The sequence below is a fragment of the Condylura cristata genome, unplaced genomic scaffold (genome assembly GCF_000260355.1).
Source record: "Condylura cristata isolate star-nosed mole 26May11 unplaced genomic scaffold, ConCri1.0 scaffold00001, whole genome shotgun sequence".
Lineage (NCBI taxonomy): Eukaryota > Metazoa > Chordata > Mammalia > Eulipotyphla > Talpidae > Condylura > Condylura cristata.
In genome coordinates, this window is record NW_004567102.1 from 16,421,615 (window position 1) to 16,446,745 (window position 25,131).

Here is a 25,131-nt window from a genome sequence, read left to right on the forward strand (position 1 = left end):
TATATATATATATATATATTGAGTCTTGCTAAGGAAAATTCAGAATCTTCAGCAAAGCTACACACCATTTCTAAAATAATCATTCTATGATTGATTGCAGGGTATTTTACTTTGCCAAAATAGAAATTAAGTGTGAACAACATAACATTTTCTAAAAACTGGCCAACTATTAGGAGCCTACACATTTTAAAAGTTTTTATTGAGAAATAATTGACATATAGCTTTATATTAATTTCAGATTACAACATAACAATTCACTATCTGTATTTGTTGCCGAATGAGCAAGCAATAAGTCTAGTTAGCATCCAAAGGAATTTGTACCTTTTGGCCATGGATTCCACACTTTCATCTGTCTGTTTCATGCTAGGTAACCAACAGTATATAAGTATCCACTGAAAGATACTTAAAGTTCATCATTTTATACTTATATTTTCTAGTTGATATTAAGGATTATCACAGCACAGTAATTATAAGGAAGTTTCTTACATTGCAAGGAAAATAAAGATATCCATTTTGCAAAGCAGGATTCAGTAGCCTGAAGACAAATAAAATTGGAGCAGAACACATGGTAGCCTAATCCCTTTGGATTTTCTCCCAGGAATCCATAAACACTCTATGCAACTGTAATGGGTTTCTAACTAGAACTCTAACTGAATGCTGTCCCAGGAAGGAAAAACTGCAACAGCAACAACATCAACCACAAAATGAAGTTGCCTCTATTTGGCTTATGACGTCAGTGTTTACAGTCATTGTGCACACAAAAAATTGGTCAGTCCATTTTCATAAGGTTATGCTCATGTTTTATTGGCCAAAGCCAGTTCATGGCTGTGCCAACTCCATGAGGAAGGAAAAATATGGTCCACCCCATGGAGGCACTAAAGTCACCTCACAGTGGGCAGAGGTGTATATTGCTCTTATAGGAAGGGGAGCAAATAATTAGGGGCATAGTCTACTCCACCACTGGAATCATAACAATATTTCTTTTTTTTAAAGATTTATTTATGCATATAGAATAGGGGTACAGGCCAGAGGTGTAGAGGGTAAGAGGACTCACCAGAGACAGAATGGGGAACAGAACAGGCCGGTTGACTAAAATATACTGCTAAGAGGAGCAGTGGGTGGGTCAGGAGGACTCTGCTGTGCCATGTGGGTCACCTCCCTGACCAGGGATCAAATTCATGCTGCAGTGGCTATGGACAGCTTCACAGTACTGAGCTTTAACCCTTTGCACCACCAGGAAGGGCCCAATTAATATTTCTTATTTAAGGAACTAGTGCCCCTGTTTTAATTAACTTTTTTGCCTCAGCAACAGCCAAAGATTTTTAAGCAGTTTTTTTTTTTTTTATTTCCCCCATTGCCCATTGACCAGACCTCGCAGTTACTTCACTCACCATGCAAGGAAAGTGTTCCATTCCGCACAGCCAGGAACTTGACACCATATGGGAAGAAGGCGGTAGAATCAGAACTTCCGTAGAGTACAATCTGAGCTTTGCCTTGGAAGGGCCTGTCCCTGGATCCAATCCGGAGCTCTCCGCCATCAGAAACAAGGATGGCATGTGCCCTGAGCTCAATGGGCCCTGGGTCCATGAAAATCAGCTTGCCTCCTAATGACCAAAGGAAAGATTGTCAGACCCTGAGGGTGAGAGGTTCACCTCCTCCTGACAGTTCCAGTGTCTGATGAAATTCTCTACATAGCTCTGCTACAACTCTGACTTTTTTTTTTTTAACTTCTCTTTTTAAAAGACAATAGAGTGGATCCAGCACCCAGCAGCAGAAGCACTACATTATTAATCCAGCTCAGGTTAGCCATCACTATTCACTGAAGCTTTATCGACATTATCTTTAATGATAATAACCTAAATGTCCAACGACTGGTAAGAGATGCTAAATAAGACATGAGAATGTCATTATATTTAACATCTGGCAGTTTAGAAAATTCAGTTAAAAAAAAAACTTAAGAAACAAATGAACAGGAAATAAGAATAGAAGAAAATAAGCCAAAATTATAAGAATTATGGTAAGAGGAAGGATAATTAGGACTACCCTCATGACATTTGTAGCACTTTAGCTGACCTACATCCATTGTGCTTTTCTCTAGATAATAAGCCCTAATTTCCTTAAGGGAGTGCTGTGCTTTATTGACTAGAATTGAGTGGGGCTGTCAGTCTCAGGGTCCTGTCCTACCAGGGTTTGAGTCATTACCCAGGCTTCAAAAAGAAATTTGGAGCAAAGAGGAGAGCCTGGAAAAGATTAGATCTCAGGAATCCTCACTGTGGTATCTGAGAAGATTTGCAGTTTCTGAGACCCCACCTCTCAAATCTCTTCAAAACGTCCTAATTGTTTTCTGCTTCCACGCTTGATTTTTCCAGACTTTCCATTGATTCTTTCAGTCACTCATTGCTTTCCCAATAAATTTTCTTTCTTTTTTTTTAAGGAAACTTGGTTTCTGTTATATGCAATCAAATAAACTTAACCAATACAGGTATTGTTTTTGCTCTAACAGTTTAATGAAACATAGGAATTTTATAATAAAATAATTTTATGTCTCAAAAAGACTTAAAATAGTGAAAGATATTTTCATTTTATACTGTTCTTTAAAATATTTTGTTTGTTTGTTTACAAGTAGAGGACTATGGGTGCCATAGTGGTGGTGTGGTAGCAAACTCCTGAAGGACAAGATCCTGTAATTCACACACTCTGTTTTAAACCAATTTTTCCTCATTAAAAGTAATTAATCACCAAGAAATACACTAGAGAAAAGGCCCTTTTGACAGTTAAAAAATGAACATATCTAGCATATACAAATTATGCCTTCAAAAGGTTGTTTTCTACATCCTATGAGACACCATATCTAACTCACAAGGCTTAGCTAGTATTAAAATGAATGACAATACCAGTGTACAGATACGGAGCAGTGAGAATTCTCAGACATCATTGTGTGCATGTAAATTGACACATTCACTAGAAGATTTTTACAATATTTGCATTTACAAAAAACTGGCCCCATGATGTCAAAATAATTAAAGCACGCAAAATATATATAAGCTCCAGCATACATGAACTATTAAATCTCTCTGCCTCTTGTAAATGGTTTGCAAAAACACTGATTCAGAACTTTCCTCTCCTGCACAAGGTGGTCAAAATTGTGCCTTTATACTGGAAACCCAGGGGGTCTGCTTTTCCAAATCCTATAATATCTTCACATTTCACTCCACATGTAAGTTAAAGTTCTTATATTGGGCTACAAAAAAAACCTCTGTGATTTCCCATCCCATCTCCAACACTTGTAAATCTCATTCCTTCACTCACCTGCTCCAAACACATGGGCTTGTTGCTACTTCTCAAACAGTCATCTGGGTCTGACCATATGATCTACCTTAACCTGCAAAGTTTGTCTGTTGGCATCCATATGGATCATCCCACCTGTGTCTATACAAATGGCATCTTCTCACAAACCTTTCCCTCTCCAGCTTAAATAAAATAGCATCCCCAAGCCCCTTATCCAAATATATTATTCTTAACACTTAACATCAGACATACTATATTTTTAATTGGCTTAATTCATAATTGTTGATTTTAATTTTATTTACATCAATCTGAGTTCTCAACAAAATAATATAAATATGGTAATAAAGAATTGAATGGTATACCCATTACTTTTAATACTACCCCATCACCCTACTCAAAGTTAGGATGCAAATTGTGCCATCCTTAATATAATGAAGCTTTATTTCATTTCTTTATGTGGGCATGGTTTAAATTTGTACCAATCTAATAAAAGGGAAGATGCCTTTTCTTAAATATAGTTATGTTAACCAGACAATGATATTTTATCTATACAGATTGCAAATGGATTTGAAAAATTCAGTCACACTAAAACCATCTATAAAAATTCTATTCTTTTTTTCATTCAATGTTTCTGAGGCCCTTAAAATGAAATAATAAAAATCCTAGTTTAATATATTGGGAAACGGTGATTAAACCACTGAGATTGTATGAACATTTTCCAAAACACACATATGAGAGGCTACAAAGCCTGAGAGGGGGAGAGGTGTGACATTGATTGCAAAATACATAAAACTTGTACTGAGTTCCCTTCTTGACTCCTAAAGCATTAGCATCTCTGGAGAACAGAAGAATATACATATTAGTGCCAGAAATTTTATACATGCTTCATGAAGACACTTCTGTTTTGTTTGCTTATATATCCTCAGAGCCTAAAACAGAGATAGATTCAGTAACAACTGCTGAACAAATGAATACATGGTTATATTATTTTAAAGAACCTGATTTAAATACCTGCATTTCCTTATGGACTCACACACATTTTCTCAGAAAGGACTTGCTATTACATCTGGATGTATTTCTATATATACTATCATAATGAGCTAACGGTTGGCAAAAGATGTGAAGAGAGCAAGATGCCTAGCATAATTTAAAAGGTAGATTCTACTAAGGGTATTGGTGAGGGGCAGCAAAGAGCAGGGATTTTTCATCATTCCAACATCCAAATGCCAAATTACGGCATTGGATTGTTGTGATGTTTTCCAGAAACTACAACTGGAAGTACTTAAACATGTATGGAAGGATTAAGAAGGAGAGAAGAAAAGGCGAAGATGCCTTTAGTCATTTTTGTTTACCTCCATCTTTGAGCAGAGATATCGATCAATAAATACTTAACCCACTAGTCAAATGTGGAGGGCACTTCTTCCCTGACCTTCTGTTCTAAAACTCCTCGTCAGGTTTCCTCGGCTTTCTTTATCAGTCTTCTAGTCTTCCAAGCCACACATCATCAGCAACAATCACAGGATGTTTACTTGGACTGGACCCCTTAAAGTGTTTTTCCTCTCAGCCACAACTCAGAACACACCCCACATGAGTGTCTGGTTTCTCTGTGTGTGAGATATGCATGATAACAGTTCTTCCCTGAGTGAGACTCCTTAGATGCTGCCTCCAGGTCCCAGTGTGGGGTCCGACACCTATGTCACCCTTCCTGCAACACTGTCTGTTGCTGTCACTGCTCACATCACTCCACCTCCCCTGTCAGTGCCATCATTGTTGTTTCTGTAGTTGCTCCATCACATTAGCACGACTCTACCACCTCCTTCCACAATCTCAGCATTGGAAGCCCTGACTTTCCTTTGGCTTTTAGATCAGGCTCTCAGAAACTACCTAAGAAGCAAGAAACTATCCTCTGGTGATGGACAGGCTTGTTGCTGGAGTGACACCCCACGGCTCACCAGGCTTTCAAAGAACCTATGACAATTCTAACTCTAATTTTCCCTGCCCTTGTCATTACCAGGACCAGAACTTTCATTAGAAATGCACTAATAATCATGAGTCTTCTGTGAAAAAGAGAAAAGAAATGAGAACTATGGTACAGGTCACCTTTTTAAATTTATAGACTATCACAAAGTCACATGTCTTTAACATCCCTCCTAATTATCTTCTCCTGACCATGGAATTTAAGGATACAACTCCTCCAGTAAAAAGTCAGGAAATCTGAACTGACCTTGAGGAGCAAGGGTATGGAATCAAGGTTCCTGGCACTGTTACTGGCTTCCACTGATCCCCCAAAAGTTACAAAATTGCGGGGTTTCAAATTATTATTCCCTTCCCATGTCTGTCCTACTCAGTGTCATGTGGTGATCTGTTTTTTAATGGTGAAGTGGAGTGTAGAATCACACATTCATTCACCAAGGTACACCCAGTTCTAGAACATCTGACATCTCCATAGTTCATAATATAGTCAAGTGTGGATTGATGTTCATCCATATCATCTATGCTGCAGTGAACTCTGAATTGCACTTGAGAAAAGGGCCACATGCAGAGCCAGGAGTTCGAATAATCCCACTGGGAAAACAAGGGAGCTAACATTTATTAAGCCCCTACAATATGCCATAATCTTCAGATATATTATCTGAAATGAGGTTTGAAACAGCCTGTGAGGCTGATGTCAGGTACCAAATCTCGCAGAGCAGAGAGCAGGCTGAGAAGGGTTTCCTCCCCAGTCCAGAATAGGCAAAGAGAGCATCAAAACCCAGAACCACCTGACCCAAAAATCTCTTATTTCACACACTTCCACAAACACTCCCAGATAGCTTTTTTGTTAATCGGGATTGTTATCATATTTACATTTAAGTACAAACATATGTAACCTAGAGAGTTTCCCTATGGCTTGTTTATATATGGTTATTTTAACTTTGTTAATTTAGATATACCTCACCTCATTCCAAAATGGATTTGAAGCTGATTACAAGGATTAGTGGTAAAGTTATCAACCTGGGCTTTGTCCCTAGGATCATCAAGCACAATATTAAATGCACTGCAACAAATTGGTAAGAATTTTAAAATGTCATTTTCTGATAGGAATTAATAATGCCGCTAATGAAGGGAGAATAGTTCAGTTCAAAAAAATAAGTGATTTGTGTGGGCAAGAGTATTATCAACAGGACTAATGAATTTATATGATAATCATTATTCCCTGCTCACAAGCATTCTCTCCACATTTTATCAATGTCAAGTATAAGGAAATCTAGGTAAATGGAGAGTTTGATGAAAACTCCAGCTATTTTTTGGTTGAAATAATTATAAATGATAACCAATGTGAAAGCTTCTTGGGGTAAAAGAATAAAATTTATATTTAATCTAACCCTGTGCCAAGGCCCCAAGTGGTTCATTCTCACACTTTATTAGGTTAAAACAAATATACAGTGGGCTGCTTTAAAGGGTAGTTAGTTGGGTTAGGGAGGGCAGGGGGAGGACTTTATTCTCAGCTTTATAGAACTTGACCCCATTTCTGCAAGCTGAAATAAAGAACAGGGCTGAAATCAGCCTTTGGCTCTGACCCTTAAATTGTTTGTTATGATTATTCATGAAAACTGAATGTGTCCCACAAGTGACCTTGGGTAATTTCATAAAAATCAATCAACCATCATTATTGTTACTTCCCCTCTAAAATAAATAAACGAACACACTTTTTACATGTAATCACTTCTTTCCATTAACCATCTCTTTCATTTCTTTTAAAGGGAAGTAAAAGAGACTTTTAGCAGCTAGTTAATGTTTGTAAAGTACATCAAAACTTGCTTTTGGCTAACCCTACAATTAGTCATCCTCTATAATAACCACAAGATGATTTGGTATATGTGTGTGTGTGTGTGTGTGTGCATGCGTGTGTTTTAAGAAAACAAGTACACATTTCTACTTTTTCCCTTACCAAAATATTTAGAGTGTTATTATCATGCAATGAAATACTTCAAAAGAGCTGAAAATACCATCTATCTTCTTTCTTCCCTTCCCATGTGTCTTTCTTGACCCCAGCCAGCTGTGTCTTCACCTATCCACTCCACCAAAAATGATACTGTCATGTCACAAAAGACAACCACATTCCTAAATCCAAGACTCAGCACTCCTTAACCTTTCCTCAAAAGCCAGCAGCATTGAAACAATCACTCCTTGCTTGAATTCTTTCCTTTCTCACACTCAGCACTGTCCCTCCTGGTTTTCCTTCTACCTCCAAACCTCCTCTACCTGATTCCCTAGACTGTCCTACTACTAGGAATGTCCCAAGACTCAGTCCTTCCTCCATATTCCTTATCAGGCTATGCACTCTGCCTTGGGTGTCTCATCTTGTGACTCCCAAATTTGCATCTTCAAGGTCAACCTCTATAATCAGCTCAAGATTCATGTTCCCAACTGTCTACTCAACATCTCTACTTCAATGTCTTACAGGCTTCTCAATTCAGTACATCTCAAAAGTGAACTCTGTTTTGCCCATCAAAACATCAATCCCAGTTCCCTCCATTGCCATAAATGACAGTTTGCTCAGGGTTTGCTCAGTCTACAAACCCTTGAATCAAATTTTACTCTCTCTCTCATGTCACAATCAATCCTTCAGGAAACTATATGCATTCCTCCCTCAAAAAATTTCCATGATCCAACCACTTTGCCCACTTCCACCATTACTGGTAGGAGTTAAGTCACCCATGCCATCCCTAGATTATTATAACAGCCCCTTTGGCTGACTCATCAACTCTGCTTCTAACCTGGTCTCACCCCAGGGGTTACTCTCAAAACAGCACCCAGGGTTGCTTATTTTATGTAAACCTTCTCATGTCACTTCCTGCTCAAATCCTCTAGAGCCAATCAACTCCATGGTGCTGGTCCTCTATGACTCAGTTTCCCTCTTGTCTCCCCTAGAATCACAGTCATCTTGCCAGCTGATCTTATTCCCCTAAACTCACAGCCTTTGCCCTCTCTGTGTGAAGCCTGCCCAACTATACACTTTTGCTACTGCATATTTCTCCAAAGTGCTAAGCAAATCTAGCAGAAAAATAAACAAAATGTGTTTGCCTATGTTGCTTGTGGAAGGTTTTCCTTATAGAATAAATTCCAAGAGAGTCAGAATTTCACTCTTCTGTGCATGGCTATGGTGCCTGGAACAGTGTCTGGTACATGGGGAATCTGGTGCCTTCTCATTAAATATTTGTTGACTAAAGAGGAGTTGAAGTTATGGAAATGAATAAGGCACCTCCCAAAGAGAACATGCAAAGTGGAATAGAAAAGATAAGGGGAACAAATTGTCAATTATGTGTATCTAAAGACTAACAGAAGGAGAGGAAGTAACAGGTTTTTGAGAGTGTGTCAAAGAATTAGGTAAATTAGAGAAATCAGAAAGTTGTGGTAGCCTCTGAAAAAAGCTTTAAGATATGATGGAATAGAATATGTCATCCCTTAATGTCATTTCTAGGAGTATCAGAGAAGAAACCATATAGAATAAGAGTACATTTGATTAAAATGTGCTTTCCAGGTGACAAAATGAACCCAGGAGAGTGACTTCATTTTTAATATAGCGAAAAACAGGTGAATGAGGCAACATGGAAAGAGCTGAGGATCTCACTTGTTAGCATAATTTCTGTCACCAAACTGCATCAATCATTTACGCAAAGTTTGCACTCCCTAAATCTTTACATGTAAGTAATCCAATGTACTTATCTACCTGATTAACCTCCATCCAGGTTTTTGTGTCAACTTAAAATAATTCCTGAAGAAGTCTGGCAAGCTGTATCTTAGTGAGTTTTTGTGTGTTAAACATAGAGGAGCCTGTGGAATTCCCTTGCCCTGAGAATTACTGCTGATGACCATCCATTCGAGATGGATGAACCCTGCTCTGCCTGGATAAGGGGGCTGGCTGAGGGATTGGGCACATTTAGGGTACATGGTTGATGCTACCACACCATATTATTGTGGAGCTGAGAGTCAGAGGTAAGCAAGGGGAGCAGAGTGACACTGAGGGAAGGCAGCAGCAGCCCGAAGCCTGCCTTGTGATGGGGACGCATACAGCTTCCTTTGTTGGCAAGATCCGGATTAGACTTGTGCCTGACCCACTGGAGCAGAGCCTGGAAGCCTTCGAGGTGGGCTTGTCCCCAGCCAGAGAGGCGGAAAATCAATTTGGCTGGCAAACGAGAGCCCCCAAGAGCTCAGTGCACGCTCCATAATCCTATCCACTAGCAGCTCAGGAAATAGATGCCTGAGCCCTCACATATTCATGGGGGATGTGAGGCATAAATCAGGCTTTAAGGATTGGGGGCAAAGGGAATGGACTCTCTGGCTGGCTACTAATTAATCAAGCACAGAACACCTAAACCTAGCAACCTGGGAGGCAGTCACACAATCACAGACACAGGCTCGGCTGTTGCTGCTGCTTCTCCCTTTTTTTTTTTTTTTCCATTTCAATTAAAGTAGATATCGGATGAATTTTTCCCCTTTAGCTGATGCTGCTTATGCATCCCCCTGTTCTTCCTTTAATTAAAAAACATGCTTATTGCAATACTTGCCAGAATCACTTTAACGGTATTTTAATTGTAATGTCTCTGCCTGATTAAAAAAAGAAAATATGAACTGAAAGTGTTTGCAAAAATGTTCTCAGAATGCAGGACAAGAATAACACACCTCCTAGAATAGTTGCTGATATTAATTCCTTAAGTTGCACAGGTACTGTAGACAGAAAAAAAATACCAAAGTGATTATCACTGATTCAAAGCTGTTAAGAAGTAGAAGAAATGGTTTTTACCAGCTCAGATTTCCCTGGCAGTATAGAGAACTAAAAATGTCACATTTGGGGTAGACCCATTCAGTGCAGACAGCTGTATTTCCACTGTTCTTTGCAAAAGGTGTGATAGCCTTCAGGAAGAGAGTAGCTTGGGCAGGTTAATTAGCTTCAGTCCTGACAATTCTATATAGTTTCTTTTATTGTTTTAGGCTAGTCATTCTCCAACTTGAACAAGCATTAGAATCACCTGGAGGTCTTAAAACACAGATTAGTGGATTCTCACCCCCAGTGTGGGTTTGCTGTGGGGTCTCAAAATTTGCATTCCTGGCATGTACCTGCATGCATGACCTGGGGTCATACTCTGAGGCCACAGCACTTGGTAAGTGGCAACTTGCTCTAAGCATCTATGGTCCTATAGACTCTGCTACCATCTTACAGGTTGAGAAATACAAGGCTGGGAACTCAGACCAAGTCCTTAACCATCATCACTTAACCAGTATTTACTGTTATTTTCATTCCCCTGTTAGGTGCTGAAATAAAAAATTTTAAATGTCCACTCTCCACCTCCAGAAGGGCTCAGTGAATTGTCCCAGGTAAACGGAAATGTCCTGCTTTTATCAACTTCACAAATAACTGAGAAAGAAGATAAAGGTTATGGGACTCAGCTTAAACATTTCTATAAAACATAAAACTAAGTTAACCTTACCAATGGATTAAGTCTGTGACAATTACAAACTATAAACACATTTAGAGAAGAGAAACTATACAGAAATATTTGAAGAAACTCAAACACTGAGTTATTAATAAATGTCTTTGTCATTATATCTACTATCATCAGTTACTATTTAACTAAGCCTTGGTTTACTTTCTAATTCCAGAAAACTATTACTCCCTTTTACCAAAAGAGGTTCTGACATAGGTATTCTAAGACTATTCCATAGATTTCTAAAAAGTCACTTAAAATCTCGGTGTATGTGTGTGGGGGGCATATAACCCTTCTGTAAAGAGAAACAGAAAGCAGAAAGGAAAAAAAAAAAACTGTCTTTTGCCTAAAGTCTGTAACTGTAACAGGTAGGTAAAAATCTCCCTAGCTACCAAGTTACTCATTCTTTCAAATAATCTTTCTCTTTATCAAATTAGCATTGGCCCAGTCACACTGTTGACTACTCAAGCAATTTGATACATTTCTCTGAGCAGTCTGCTTATTTGAAAGGTTCCAAATACAATTCCCTGAATATTGTATACATAATTTGGCTGTACCATGATAATTTTAGAAAGGAAAAGTAACAGTTGCTTCCTCATAGTAATTTTTTTTTAATGAGAACACCTCCCCCATCTCCACCCTCACCAGAAATATTACAGCACCTGAGAAATCATAGTAATGAAATGCTAAGTACAAATTTTAAGCTGCACAAGAGTCCCAGACACATAAGCATCCCAGATTTCTAGCTCCACTTCACGTCTGGATAAACAGGATGTGGGAATCATTAATCAACAAATGAGGTAGACAGACAAGGAAAGACTAAATCCAAAAAGACCCTGCAAGTCAAATGAAGGAGTTTAGACTTGATCTTAAGAAAGTTTGAAACACTTATGCTACATTACTGACCATACTATAACTTCTGTGCTAGGAAACGATGAGATGTTTTTGGTAGCATTTTTCATGCTACAATAGCCAAGAAATAAAACTGTAAGTTGTTTAATATCTGTCTGTCTGCCCATCTATTGAAAGCATGTCCTTTCTCACAGCAATGGCTTATCTTTCATTTAAGGCTAATCAAGTATGTCTGGGACTGTTCTCGAGAGGTAAATCATGTAAGTCATTGTCTGATTGGAAAAAATAAGGGGTTTCAGAGCCAAGTGTCCCCCACATTAAAAAGCCTTTGTCTCTGATCTCCTGATACACAAATAAATAAAATTGGTCACCGTCTGGACTTCTCCATTAATGTAGGAAGCTACCAGGAAGGACTCTGAGCACATTGAAATTCACAACTAACAATCTGCCTCATGAGATTAGAAATTCATTAGTTCTTTCATTCAACAATTATTACTATTATTCCAATTACCACTCTATATGCCTGCAGATACAAATGCGAAGGTGAGCACAATCAGACCTGGTTCCTGCTTTAAGCTTATAGCCTAGATTGCACCTTACCCATAGTACAGGAAAGAAACACACCCTGCTGCTAATTTTGTAAAGAAGGCAAAATCATTCAAGTTCTTAGTCAATTAAAACATCTATCAATCTATCAGTGATACATAGAGCCTGAGTTATAGCAAGCAAAGACCCCTCACAAAATAAATAACACTAGCTTGTCATTGAGACTAACACAGAGATGCTTAAGGTAAAAAGAATCAAGGGCAGATTTCAAAAACTCAAGGTAACTCTTTCAATGCCAAAGTCTTTTATCAATCTGCCCTTTTAAATTAGTGTACATCCCAGCTCTTTCTGGAGACCATGCTTGAAATCATGGGAAGTCTTACCAGCTCCTTAACTGTGCTTCCCCACAGGTTTGCACATACAATTAATATTAACATCCAATAAATTTTACATAAACCATTCTTCTCCTCCAAAGGGAAGGAAGTCACCGTCAGTTCCTCCCTGCATTGAATGAAGAACCACAGCCTTCCCCAAAGTCAAAAGAGAGTCAGGAGTTTCTCAGATCTGAACTCAGATCCACAGTTTGCTGATCAAACTGCTATGAGTGACCCCTGCTGCATAATTATTGTATCCCCTGCCTTGGAGGATAGCTGTGCTTCCACTGAGAAAGGAAGCAACTCAATCTCCTTTTATAGCCAAACTGCATTCCAATTACTTCAAATTACCAATTTCCAATACCTACTACCAGTCCACAAAACCCTCTTCTGTTGGCCAAGACATTGAATAGTTACTAGAGAAAGAATTATTGATGCCAAGTATGTGATTTTTATAAAAAAAAAATCTAATCTAGCTTTAAATAGAATTTCTTTAAGATGGTATCTATGAAGTCTTAAGACTATCAAGGCAGAGGCTATCTGTCCAGTAATTCACACAGAGCTAATGCTCAGAAGGAGCACCAGTGATGTCCCTGGCAAATCTGGTTTCACAGCATCCTAGATGACCACTCTGTACAAGGCTTCCCAAAGCACACACCTACTGAAAATGAGGCTAGTTCAATGCTAACTAGAAGGAGCAAATTGCAAGAATCCTGGGGTAAAAAAGGCTGCTCTGTATACAAGACTCAATACCTCACTCTGAAATCCTCAACCCCTTACTAAGGATGAAGAAACTATGTAATGAAAAAGAAAAGATGTGTCATCTCAATAAAACAAGACTATGCATGGCTGGGTTATAGAAGTTCCAAATATAGTAACAGACTAAAGACACGTGTCCTCAAAACTATGGACTAAAATAGAAAATAGAGAATGTGAGACCACATTCCAAATAGCACTAGAAAACTCACTTCCACAAAGTCACAATAAAAAGGAGAATGAAGGCCACCAAGTGAGTAAACCACTATTTCCTCCTCTCTAGCCTTCTTTCCTTTGCCACCGAAAAACACTCCAATAAGCACTCTGACGATAACAGAGACAAGTGACCCAAAGTCTTCATTACCAAATTAATTCTTTCAGTAATCCAGTTTGCTTTGTGTATAGAAATAGCCACTATCTGCAAATAAAGTTGTATCTGAGGTTTGCTATTCAGCCATCTTTTCTGTTATCCTGTCTGTCCAAAAGAAACAAGTAGCATGAATTGAGGGCTTTCTCAGGACCAACATTTGTGCTAAAAGCTTTACAAATATGCCAGGATTTAACACTCAAAACATCCATTAAATTGAGTGAGGCATTGTGGCATCACCACACAACTGCAAACAATAAATGTCAATGACATTGTTACAGTTTCTGTTATCATTGCAGGCATCACCCTAATGAGAAGAAGCCTGAAGCTTAAGGAGCCTGAAGCTTGGCAATGGCCAAGGTCACAGAGCTGGGAAGAAGCTGAGCCCAGACTCAGATTCTATTCTTCCTTGCTCAAAAGCCTACCAAGCATTTAACTGCGTTGGTATACACCAGTAGACCAAGAAATAGAAAATCACATTAAAGGAAACCAGTGCACTATTAAACTGCAATAGAAACTGGAAACAAATTTCTGTTCAAGTATTTTAAAGTGATGGGATTGCAAGTAATAAGAAACTACGAGATAGCTTTCTTTAGAAAGCCCAACACAAGAGAGGTTTCTAAAGTTTATCTTCCCCTACCTGAACCTTTGTTAACCATTATCTCTAGGTCACTTCTTGTCAAGCTTCTTGACCACCAGAATAGAAATTCATTGATTCATTCAGAAAATATGCACACTTCTCCAACTGCACATCCAAGCCCAAGATCCTTGCTCAGGATGTATAATAATTGTGACAAGAGGGTAACATTCCTGCTTTGTTATTATGGCTCATCATAATTACTAGGAATAAAATAATAAATTTTAATTCGGTGATGCCTATGGCTGTTGGGCATCTTAACATAAAAGAACAAAAATATAATTAACTAAATCAAGGCAATGCCTATTTCCATCCCAGCTCATTAGTATTAATTGATTGGGTTAATTCTCTTTTGTGTTTAAAGTACCTACCCCCTAAAAATATTTTTAAAAGGAGGGAAGAAAGAAGTAGAAATGGGAAGTAGAAAGTTCTGGATTTTTTGCTAATGAAGAACAAAATACTTAATTGGACTGAAGTTCTTACCATAGTCACAAAATAATCTGCTAATTTCCAATCAAGTTTAGATCTGTACATATAGCATCAGAAATAATGGCAAAACTTAGCCTCCTTTGCCATTTCCCAATTGTCTCAAAGAAATTTATAATTCTCATCTTTACTATATATTTAGGTAAGTGGTAAGAAAAAATGCCAATTCTATTTTATTTTTTTAAGTATTTATTTATGCACACAGAACTGAAATAAAGGCCAGAGGTGCAGGGGCAATTAGAGGATTCACCAGAGACTGAGTGGGGAACAGAAAAAGCAGATCAATGAAATGCACTGCTGAGGGGAGCATCAGGTGTCTCAGAGAGGTATGCTGTGCCATGTGGATCAGCTCCGGGGCGGGGATCGAACTGACACTGAAGTGGCTGTGGCTAGCTTGCATTACTGAATCCTAATCCGATGCACCACCAGGGAGTGCCACCAATTCTATTTTATAGATGGAAATAAAAGAAAGGCACAGACAATTCAAGATTCTTATGGGCCATATGCAGAAGTGAGTTGATTTTCCTGATGTAAGCATATTCCTCTCTAATGGCTTCTATACATGTAAAAATAATATTGAAGATGCAATGTTTTCATAAAGTAGTACCAAAAGTACTTCTTAGGTGATTTGGTTTTGCTTTTATTTAACTCTATTCCTTTTAAAGTATGTACACACTTATGTAGAATGTAATTTTTATATTTAGGAAATGACTAAGAAAGTCCTTCCCTATAATGTATTATATTTTGGTTTTTAAATCTTTTTTTTTAAGATTTATTTATTTATGCATACAGAACTAGGGTACAGGCCAGAGGTTCAGGGGCAGTGAGAGGCTTCACCAGAGACAGAGTGGGGAGCAGAACAGGCAGATCCACGAAGTACACTGCTGAGGGGAGCAGCGGGCGGGTCAGGAGAGGTCTGCCACGCCATGTGGATCTCCTCCGGGGCAGGCGGGGATCGAACTCATGCGGAAGTGGCTTTAGCTTTTTAGTGCAGTGCTTTAACCCGCTGCGCCACCAGGGAGGGCCGGTTTTTAAATCTTTTGAAACAATTATTTTTGACTTGAAATTTTTATCCTTTATCTCAGCCAATAGTTGGCATCAAGAAAAATAAAATTCCACTCCCCTATTTTCCTGATGCCATGAGTAGATATAAAAAAGACAGTAGCAGAAATTCAGAGTGAACAGATAATGGTGATAATGGTGATGGTGGTAAGGATGATAATGATTCAATTTTATATTTGAATAACTTTTTATTATCCCTCAAGTACTATCACACAAATTATAGACCAAGAAAAGACAGCAGAATTTTAGAGCTAAGCTACATCAACCAGATATTGGAGAAACGTGGTTCCACATCAGTGAAGGCATTTTTCAAAAGCCTTTTAGAAACAGAAAAATAACTTACCAGTCGACTTTATAATCCTAATAACTCATCCTGACATGTATATACATGCACACACTTGCACACACATGTGTATGTGGGGGTATTTGTATCAGCACAGCAAAGAACCATGACAGTAAGTTAGTTTGGAAAAGTGATATTTCAGAGAGAAATAGTTTAAAAATTACACTTCTTAAAGTTTTTCCTGGACCTTAACTCAGCACCATTTTACTTGTTCCTTCACTCCACAACCAACACATTTTTTGTGCCCTCATCATGTATCAGGCAGTTTCCAAAACACTGAAGACACAGTGGTAAATATATTTTGAAGTCCTTTACCTTTTGAGTTTATTTTAGCAGCAAAAAGGCAACTTATAATATGTCATATGGTAACAAGTGCTATAAAGAAAAGCATAGCAAAATGAAAGAATAGAGAGTAATAGACTAGGGGTGGTTGTAATTTTAGAAAAGATAACCAGCAAGGCCTTCTGACATGTTGACGTGTCTTCAAAGAGCAAGTGAAATGCATGAGATACACATATAAATCTCTGGAGGAAGAACATTCCAAGCCAAAAATTATGTGCAAAGGTCCTAAGGCAGGTGTGTGCCTGACACAAACATAAAAGAGCTAGAGTAAGGTGAAAGAGGAAGACAAGACCAATCAAGGGATCAATAATGGTATGATCAGGCCCTTCCTAGTGGTGCAAGGAGTTAAAATACAGCACCTAATGCTATCTGTAGCCACTGCAGCACAAGTTCGATCTCCACCCAGGGAGCTGACCCACATGGTGCAGCAGACAGACCTCTCTTATCCTGCCCTCTGCTTCTCTCAGGAGTGTATTTCAATCAGTCTGCCTGTTCTGCTCCCCACTCTGTCTCTGGTGAACCCTCTCACAGCCCGTGAATCTCTGGCCTGTACCCCAGTTCTTCTATGCATAAATAAATAAATCTCTTAAAAAATGGTAGGATCTATAGATTTTACTCTCAAAAGACACAGGTCATGGGGGTAGGGAAGAAGAGGGAAAGAAGTTAGAAGATTTAATTTTTTTTTTTTAAAGATTTCTTATCTATGCATACAGAACTGGAGTACATGCCAGAGCTGCAGTAACAGTGAGAGGCTTCACCAGAGACAGAGTGGGGAACAGAACAGGCAGATCAAATAAGTACACTGCTGAGAAGAGCAACAGATGCCATGTGGATCACCTCCGGGTCTGGGATCGAACTCACACTGAATCAGCTGCCGCTAGCTTACAGTGCTGTGTCCTAACCCATTGCACTACAGGGAGGGCCAATTTCACTTATTTTTAAAAGGATGTGCACAGTAAACTATTCCTATTTTAGTGTATAGCATAAAAGTCAAATATCAATACATTATATGTATTATGCCTATTTATCACAAAAAGTAAATGCAGACATGGGCAGTCCCAGTTACCATGCTACTATGGCAACTCCAAAGTTATCATACTGGGCTTCTTCTATACTTCTTTCCCATTCTTAATCAGTCATCTCATAATCAAAGATGTCGGCTGGCACATTTATTTTCTAGGATGTGAGGAAGAGAAGAAAGGACAAATGGTGCAAGCTGCCCATTTGGTCGGCTCCATTTCATCAGTGTTTTGTAGACATGTGGCCCAGACTTTCCATACAGCTCACTGGCCAGCTCTCAGTCATGGACTATTCCTACAGAAGAGGCCAGGAACTATAGATCCTACTACTGCCCCAAAGAAAAATGAGGCTCTGTTTCTAAGGAAAATGAAGAATTAGAAACACAGACCAGCTAAGAGATCATTTGAAATGGCCCTTACCAATGGAGGTGCTGACATTTAAGACACATGTTGAAGATCTGTCCAGTAAGACTCACTGGTGAATCATGGGATGGAGAAAAAGCAGCATGTCTCCAAGGTTTGGGGCCTGAACCACTGAACACCTTCTATTTCACTAAGTGAGATGGAGAAGTTAGTCAAAATGTTGACTGTGTGTGCTTACTGATCAGACCTGACCTCAGACACAAAGCATATAATCTCCATGTCCTTGCCACTATCCAATTCTTTTTTTTTTAAGATTTACTAATTTATGTATATAGAACTGGGGTACAGGCCAGAGGTGCAGGGGCAGTAAGAGGATTCACCAGAGACAGAGTGGGAAGCAGAAACAGGCCAACTGATGAAGTGCACTGCTGTGGGGAGCAACAGGCGAGACAGGAGAGGTCTGCTGCACCATGTGGATCACCTCTGGAACCGGGCATAGAACTCGTGCCGAAAGAGCTGCAACTAGCTTTGCAATGCCATGCTTTAACTCGTTGCACTACCAGAGAGGGCCCACCTCTACCCAATTCTAATCTTGCATTTCTTGACACTCTAATTCCTTGTATACACATTCTGCCTACTGTCTGCATCACAGTTTAAAACTAAGATTTTTCCCGTTACATTTTCTTCGTTAGTGATAATGCACATTTCTCACATTATCATTTTTCACTTTTTTTTTTTTCCATCTCACACAGAGTTCCTAGCTACACAAGTCATCTGTTGATTCTGATCTCTATCATCAAACATCTGAGATTTTACTCTGGCCAACCCTGCTCCCTGCCAACTCTTCTATGTTACTTGTACAAAATTGGTGTCCACTACCTAAACCTCACATTCCTACAAATTGTCCCAACCAGTCTCATTTATTCTATATAAATACGAAAGCCAAATATTGCCTGAACCAGCAATAACGAAAAGAAAAAAACCACTGCTAGAAGGTGGTAGGTAGGAACAAGTATTTAGTATGCTCAGACCTTAACATTGCTAAGAATAAGGAGCCAACCATACCCCCCACAAGTCCTCGCCTGTCTCTTAGTCTTTGCTGTGCCTCTTCTGCCTTTTCTCCATGTTCATTCTCTGGCCCAAGCAACACCATTCCTTGTTTATACATTTATCTGGAAGTAGAGAATTACTAGCACAGCAATTTAGCTAGAAAACTTCTCCAAGAAGTTATCAAGATGAGGCAAAGGAGATCCTTCTTCAGCAGGCATTGGCTAAAAGGTATGCAAAGGGCATCTTTTCTCTGAGATGAGGTTTTAAATCTGTAGTGTTCTTTTGTCATTGCTAGTCCTTAACTGTCTGTCAATAAGCTAGCACCTTCCCCCCATAGTCACAGAAGAGAGAGAGGTGTCAAGAATCTAAGCTGATAGACTATTATCCCTAAGGGGTACAAATTAACTTATTTGCCTGAAAACTCCTTGCTACTAAAGAGAGAGAAAAAATCAGCTTCCAGAAGGTGCAGTGATAAAAACCCTTGGTCAGAAAAATCTGATTCTTTCTAAATGCAACAGGTATCAAAACTACAGCAGTCTATCCTCTTCAGGGTGTTTCTTTTCCCTCACGCAGCCATGTTCTTACTTTGACAAGAGCAAGTGCTCCTGTAAATATTAAATACATTTACGGTAAAGAATAGAGTTTTAGTGCAGAGTTTTATAGATATCCATAACTAATCGCATTTCCCAAGCAGTTTTCATTTGCCAATGAACAGTCACTCTGACAACCGCCCCTCATTGTCAGTCCCTGAAGTAGGCGATGAATTTTATTCTCATTTGACAGATAAGGAAGCAAGCACTCAAAGGGCTGAAATAACTGACTTAGTCACTTGATGATGTGGTAAAGGAGATGAAATTTGAATTCTCAGTGTCTTCCAGCTCCCCAGACCCTGGAGCTATGTGGTCAGTTTTGCAATAAGGAAGCCTATTTATATGACTTTCCATGGGACCAGGAAGTCAAAACCACAACAGGGTAAAAGCAGGAAGACATTGCTTTGTTGGCAGGGAATTTCAAAGGCAGCAGCATTAAACTATTTTAGAGCATTTTGCTGTATTGTGGGGGCTGCCCTGGTGAGCGTGACTACAAAGTACTTGAATAAAGAAGCATATTATTTGAGAAGACTCTTAACCTTTTTGTATTTGAAAAATTAAAATAATCAAGCTCTGTGTTTATAAGAATCTACAGGAAGGGTTTCTACTTTGATTCTCTGGCCAATTTGTCCATTTCATAGTAAAATCTCAATTTGAGATTTGAGAATAAATCGCCAAGTGCCAAGACTTACCTTAAAAGTTCTCCTCCACCCTGTCCCTTAAAAATTGATAGACAAATACATAATATGCTACCACCCATCTGCAAACTCCACTAACCTTTAATATGCACGAAGTTGAGGATGCTGGTATTGGTGTCAAGCAGTAGCAATTGGCCTTTCACCACCGTGACGTTGTCGCCATCTTGTGGCAACATTTCTGGAAACCAGCTGTGAGCCCTGGACCACCTCTGGCAGAACTGAAGGGAAAGGTTGCCCTGGAAAACAGAATTTTTGTGTGTGTTTTTTTTTGTTTGTTTGTTTGTTTGTTTTTAAAGCAGGAGAGTACAGGTGATCAGTCAAAATAGAAACTTCTTGAGCTAACATTAATTCAATTTTAAGTGAATTAATTAAGTAATTCAATACAAGTAGTAACCCTGTTCCTCACACACTGACCCCAACCTGGGAAATGTACAAGAATCTACATCAAGTTGTACTTGACATGCCTCTGTACCTGGTTTCTGAAATTCTCTACAACATGCTGTGCTGTCTCCTTACCTTTTCTGCCAAAACAGGTCTCCCTCCACCTAACAGATGGGGTCGATTCCATTTTTTATTTTTACAAACCTGTATTGAGTATTAGGAAAAAAGTCATAAATAGCCTTGACTAGAGAGAACTAAAATGTTCTGTTCGATGGGTGGCATTTTGCTTTATGTAGTTGCTATCATTTTTTTTTTTTTACTGGCTCTACTGCCAAATGTCCCTGTTTTATAGGAACATTCCTCTTTCCAAGCATTCAGCTCCATTCTCCTGCTCTGCCTTTTATATTATTCTTGCCTTTCCTCCTGCAATTGGTACATCAGTGCTGAAAAAGTTCACACATAAGTGAATGCCAACAGACTTCAGATGCCGGTCTGGAACCTGTGTGTGAGAAGGGTCAGGGATCTGGAATAAAAGGAGCTCAGAGGAAGAAGCACCTACTCTTCATCCTAGCTTCCATCTCTCTCTCAGAGCTTGTGGCTTTCCAGTTAATTTTTGGTCACACTAATATCAGATGTGTTTCAACACAAATGCATCATAGGAGGCAGTATTTGCCTCATGCAAGAGGCCAAGAGCATATCTGAATGTCTTCTGCATTTATGGAACCATACTAATGATAAATATAATGATATCAAAGCAGAGGTGATACCCTCAAGGGAGTACATCCAACATGGGTATGCCTCTCTCCACACAGTTCTTCCCACTCAGATTCCAAACAAATGTGAAGCCCAAGTTCCCACTAAATAGCTGCTTAGAAAGTCCTCTTGTGAGGCTTAGAGGCAGGTGGGGGTAGATTGTTAAGAAAGGGAGGTATTTAATAAACACCAATAGCTATACCTGCAGAGAACACAGTGCCCTCAAGTAGTTCTAAGACAGAGGAAGAAAAATGTCTTACCAGAAGAATTTGAAGATTTCCAAGGAAAGAATACTGACTACTTCCCAGTATTTATTCCCCTAAAAGTCCTGAGTTGCAAACCCTGCCCCACCAATCACCTACCAGGATTTGGGATAGGGGAAAGTAGGGTCTTTTCCTTGTCTACAAATATAAAGAAGAATGCGGGCCAGAGTCCCATCCCTATAAGAGATGGAAAGGCCTGAGGTGTAATCAGGAGAAGCCTCCACATCATAGCACAGATGAAGCAGGACATGATAGGGGGCTGGGTGTGCCCTGTCCCCATGATGCCCATTGTAGTTCACACAGTGCAGGAGAATTTTTGCTCTCTACTGACTACATATATCAACACCAGGCATGTGGAGGTGAAGTTACAAAATGCTGCTTCTCAGGCTATACCATGCACATTCGGATAATTCTTTAATTCACTCCCACAGAGAGGAAAGGAAGACCACTAGGAAGAAACTGGAGTGGAAAAAAGTGGCAGTGAGTGGACAATACTTAACTGGACAAAGACAGTAAAGTCAAGATAAGGTCAACTGCCAAGCAGAGTGACCCAGATTATCTGAAACCTTAGTTCAGGGGCCACAAGAAAAGGAAATTTGAAAAAGTTTGGATTTCTACTGGTCAGATGTAAAAGACACTAGAGAAATCCTTCTTCATTTTAAAGATGCTTCAACAGTGTTTCAGAAATCAAAAGCTCAGGAGGTGGGGACCGAGGATCTGTCATTTTAATGATCTCCTCAGATACTTTCACATCAAAGCTTGAGAACCAATTCAAGGCAAAGGCTAGAGGGAAGGAGGCATTTTGATAAAAGGAACCAGGAAGCTTCCTTGAAGCCAACGCCTGAAGCTCAGGGTCCCAAGGAGCTTATCAAGCCAGGGAGATGTGTGTGTATGGACAAGTTATAAGAAGTTTGAATAGTTCAGCAGCACAACTTTTTCTGAGACAATAATCTGGCAATCAGATCCATAGCCCAGCATCAAAGAAAACCCCTTGGTAACCCCGGACTACAAAGAAAACCGGGCCTCCTGATCCTCATGGTGGAAAAGTGCGGAACAACTGGACATTAAGCACGTAAAGAAATCAAAGGAAGACCATGCAAAGCATTCTCCATTAATTAATTTGAGGTCATTTTAAAATTTACAGTCGACACTTTTATATAGGTGAACTTTAAAGACATTTTCTCTTGCTCTGACATACCTATGTCTACCATTAACTATATTGGCCACTCACTATCACTTTATTCCATTCCAATTTCTTCCTGGTGGCCTTCTTTTCCGTAGATTCTGTAGGAGTTAATTAAAGGATTATCAGAATGTGCACTGTATGGCCTGAGATGTGCTAAAGCATCTAGGCCTGACCGTCAACCTTCAAAACTTGCTGTCCTCAGTTCCAACCCAGCTGGTGGAAAGGTCAAATATTTTTATCTCCTTTTTGCATTTGACACAACTAAAACCCAAAGAGTTTCAATAATGCATCAAAGTCAGAATGGTGGGGACAGACAGGACTCGAGCAGAGCAAGATCCCACCTCAGGTCTTCTCACTCACTGTGGCTTCCCCTGGAAGTCTCATCCCAAAATACCTGCATGGCTTACTTTTACTATATTCCAGTCTCTGTTCACATAATACTCCTCCATCTACTTATTAAAATAGCACTTCTGATCACTTGTCACAAGACAAATGTAAATGAAAACTTCAATATACCACCTCACTCCTGTGAGAAGGATCTATTTAAAAAAAAAAAAAAAAAACAGAAACGTGTTGGCATAGATGTGGAGAAAAAGGAACCCTCTGACAGACACTGTGAGAAATGTAGACTGGTTCAGGCCCTGTGGAAAACAATATGGAGGTTGCTTAAAATATTAAAAGTATATCTATGCCATGTTATGAAGCAAAGCTACTTCTAGATATCTATCCAACACAAAACAACTAATTTGAAGGGATACATGCCCTCCGGTGTTAATTGCAGAACTATTTACAGTAGCCAAGATATGGAAATAACCTAGATTCCCATAACAGAGCAGTGATTTGAGAAGTTGTGGTATATTTATGCGCCACAGAATACTAGTCAGCTATAAAAAAGAAAAAGATGTACTTGCCAATGTATGTGACTGGAAGGAGTAGTGGTAAGTGAAATAAGTCAGGAAAAAAATAGCTGGATAATATCACTCATATGTTGCATTTAGAGGGAACAAAGGAACTGAAAAAACACTAGACCAAAACAAACCCTAGAACTATGACTACAGAACAAGGCTACCAGAAAGGGAGGGAAGAAGCAAGTGGAGACAGAGAGGAGAAGGATCCCAGTGGTCTTGGGTAAATGACTGTGGAAGCTCTGATGGTGGATTACATGTGGTGACATACATCAGAGGAGGTGTGAACCTATCCCCCTAAATCATATACACTGTTGTAACTCGGTGTCACCTCAATAAAGAAAAATTAAATAAAAACTTTCAACAATTCACTTTCCCTAAATTGCTTCATTCTGGAATTGGAATATACAATTCTTTGTGTATTTACCCTCTATTGAGGGACTTTGTTTTGGTCATTACAATATCCTCACACCTGTGCAAAGAGCTATAAATGTTCAGAAAATAATTTCTTAGATGCATCACTCATCTGTAAATCCCATGCTTGTGTGCATGGGAGCACATACAGAACACTCATGTTTCTGACACAAAAGGTGGACAGACAGTTGTTAAGATCTAAAATTCTAAAAAAATGAAACATTACCTAGGTCTTGAGATCCATTAAACTTCACTCCCATGCGCTTACAGTCTTTTCTGTATTTAAAGTTCTATTTAAATTTAAACCAAACGATGGCTAGTATGTCTAGAATGAAAACCTGACTCAGATTCAGTATCCCTATTAAAACTTTCACCTTTTTTTCTTTCAATATTTTTCTATTCAGTGTGGTAGATCACATATAAATATAAATGTTTATATAAATATAAACATTGAGTTGTAAGGGACCTAAGTTTCCCTGTGCCCAAACAACTCCATGGCAGAATAAAGGTATTTTGAGATATACACATTTTTATTGATGATTGATGCTTCAGTACAAAACTATGACTAAATTCTAAAAGTTCTTAAAATTAATGTAGTCTCTAGTATCTGACATCTCCAAGGCAGAGAAGAGAAATAGATCTCCAAGCTGTCAGTGAATCCACAACCACAGGCATGGAAGAGAATTTAGTTCTTCTATTCTCTCCAGAGTTGACATGCTGGTAGCATCTTTCCCTTCCAGGGCAATGCCCATGACACTGTGGAAATGGTTCATTTTGTTCTAGTTTTATTTTCTAATAAATGTTGCCTTGATCCAATCAAGCAAAAAAGAAAACTGTGTCGATGATATAAAGATTTTGTAGCAATATCAATTGAGAGGTTTGTTTATATATCAATGTGATATTTTTGGTGAAAGTGAAGCTCTACATCATTGATCCAACTTGTAGGTCAATGTGGCCTCTCTCCCCACTGAACACAAACTCTTTACA

At 39.0% G+C, this 25,131-nt stretch overlaps 1 protein-coding gene across 1 annotated transcript in view; it reads right to left on the minus strand.

The window, feature by feature from the left end:
- PKHD1 (polycystic kidney and hepatic disease 1 (autosomal recessive)) overlaps window positions 1-25,131 on the minus strand; it is a 401,857-nt gene that overhangs the window by 257,886 nt on the left and 118,840 nt on the right. Inside the window, exons 35-36 of the mRNA XM_004674033.1 lie at window positions 20,322-20,478; window positions 1,392-1,604 (exon numbers count right to left, since the gene is read on the minus strand). Of these exons, the coding sequence (XP_004674090.1) occupies window positions 1,392-1,604; window positions 20,322-20,478 (370 nt within the window). The remainder of the gene's footprint in view (window positions 1-1,391; window positions 1,605-20,321; window positions 20,479-25,131) is intronic.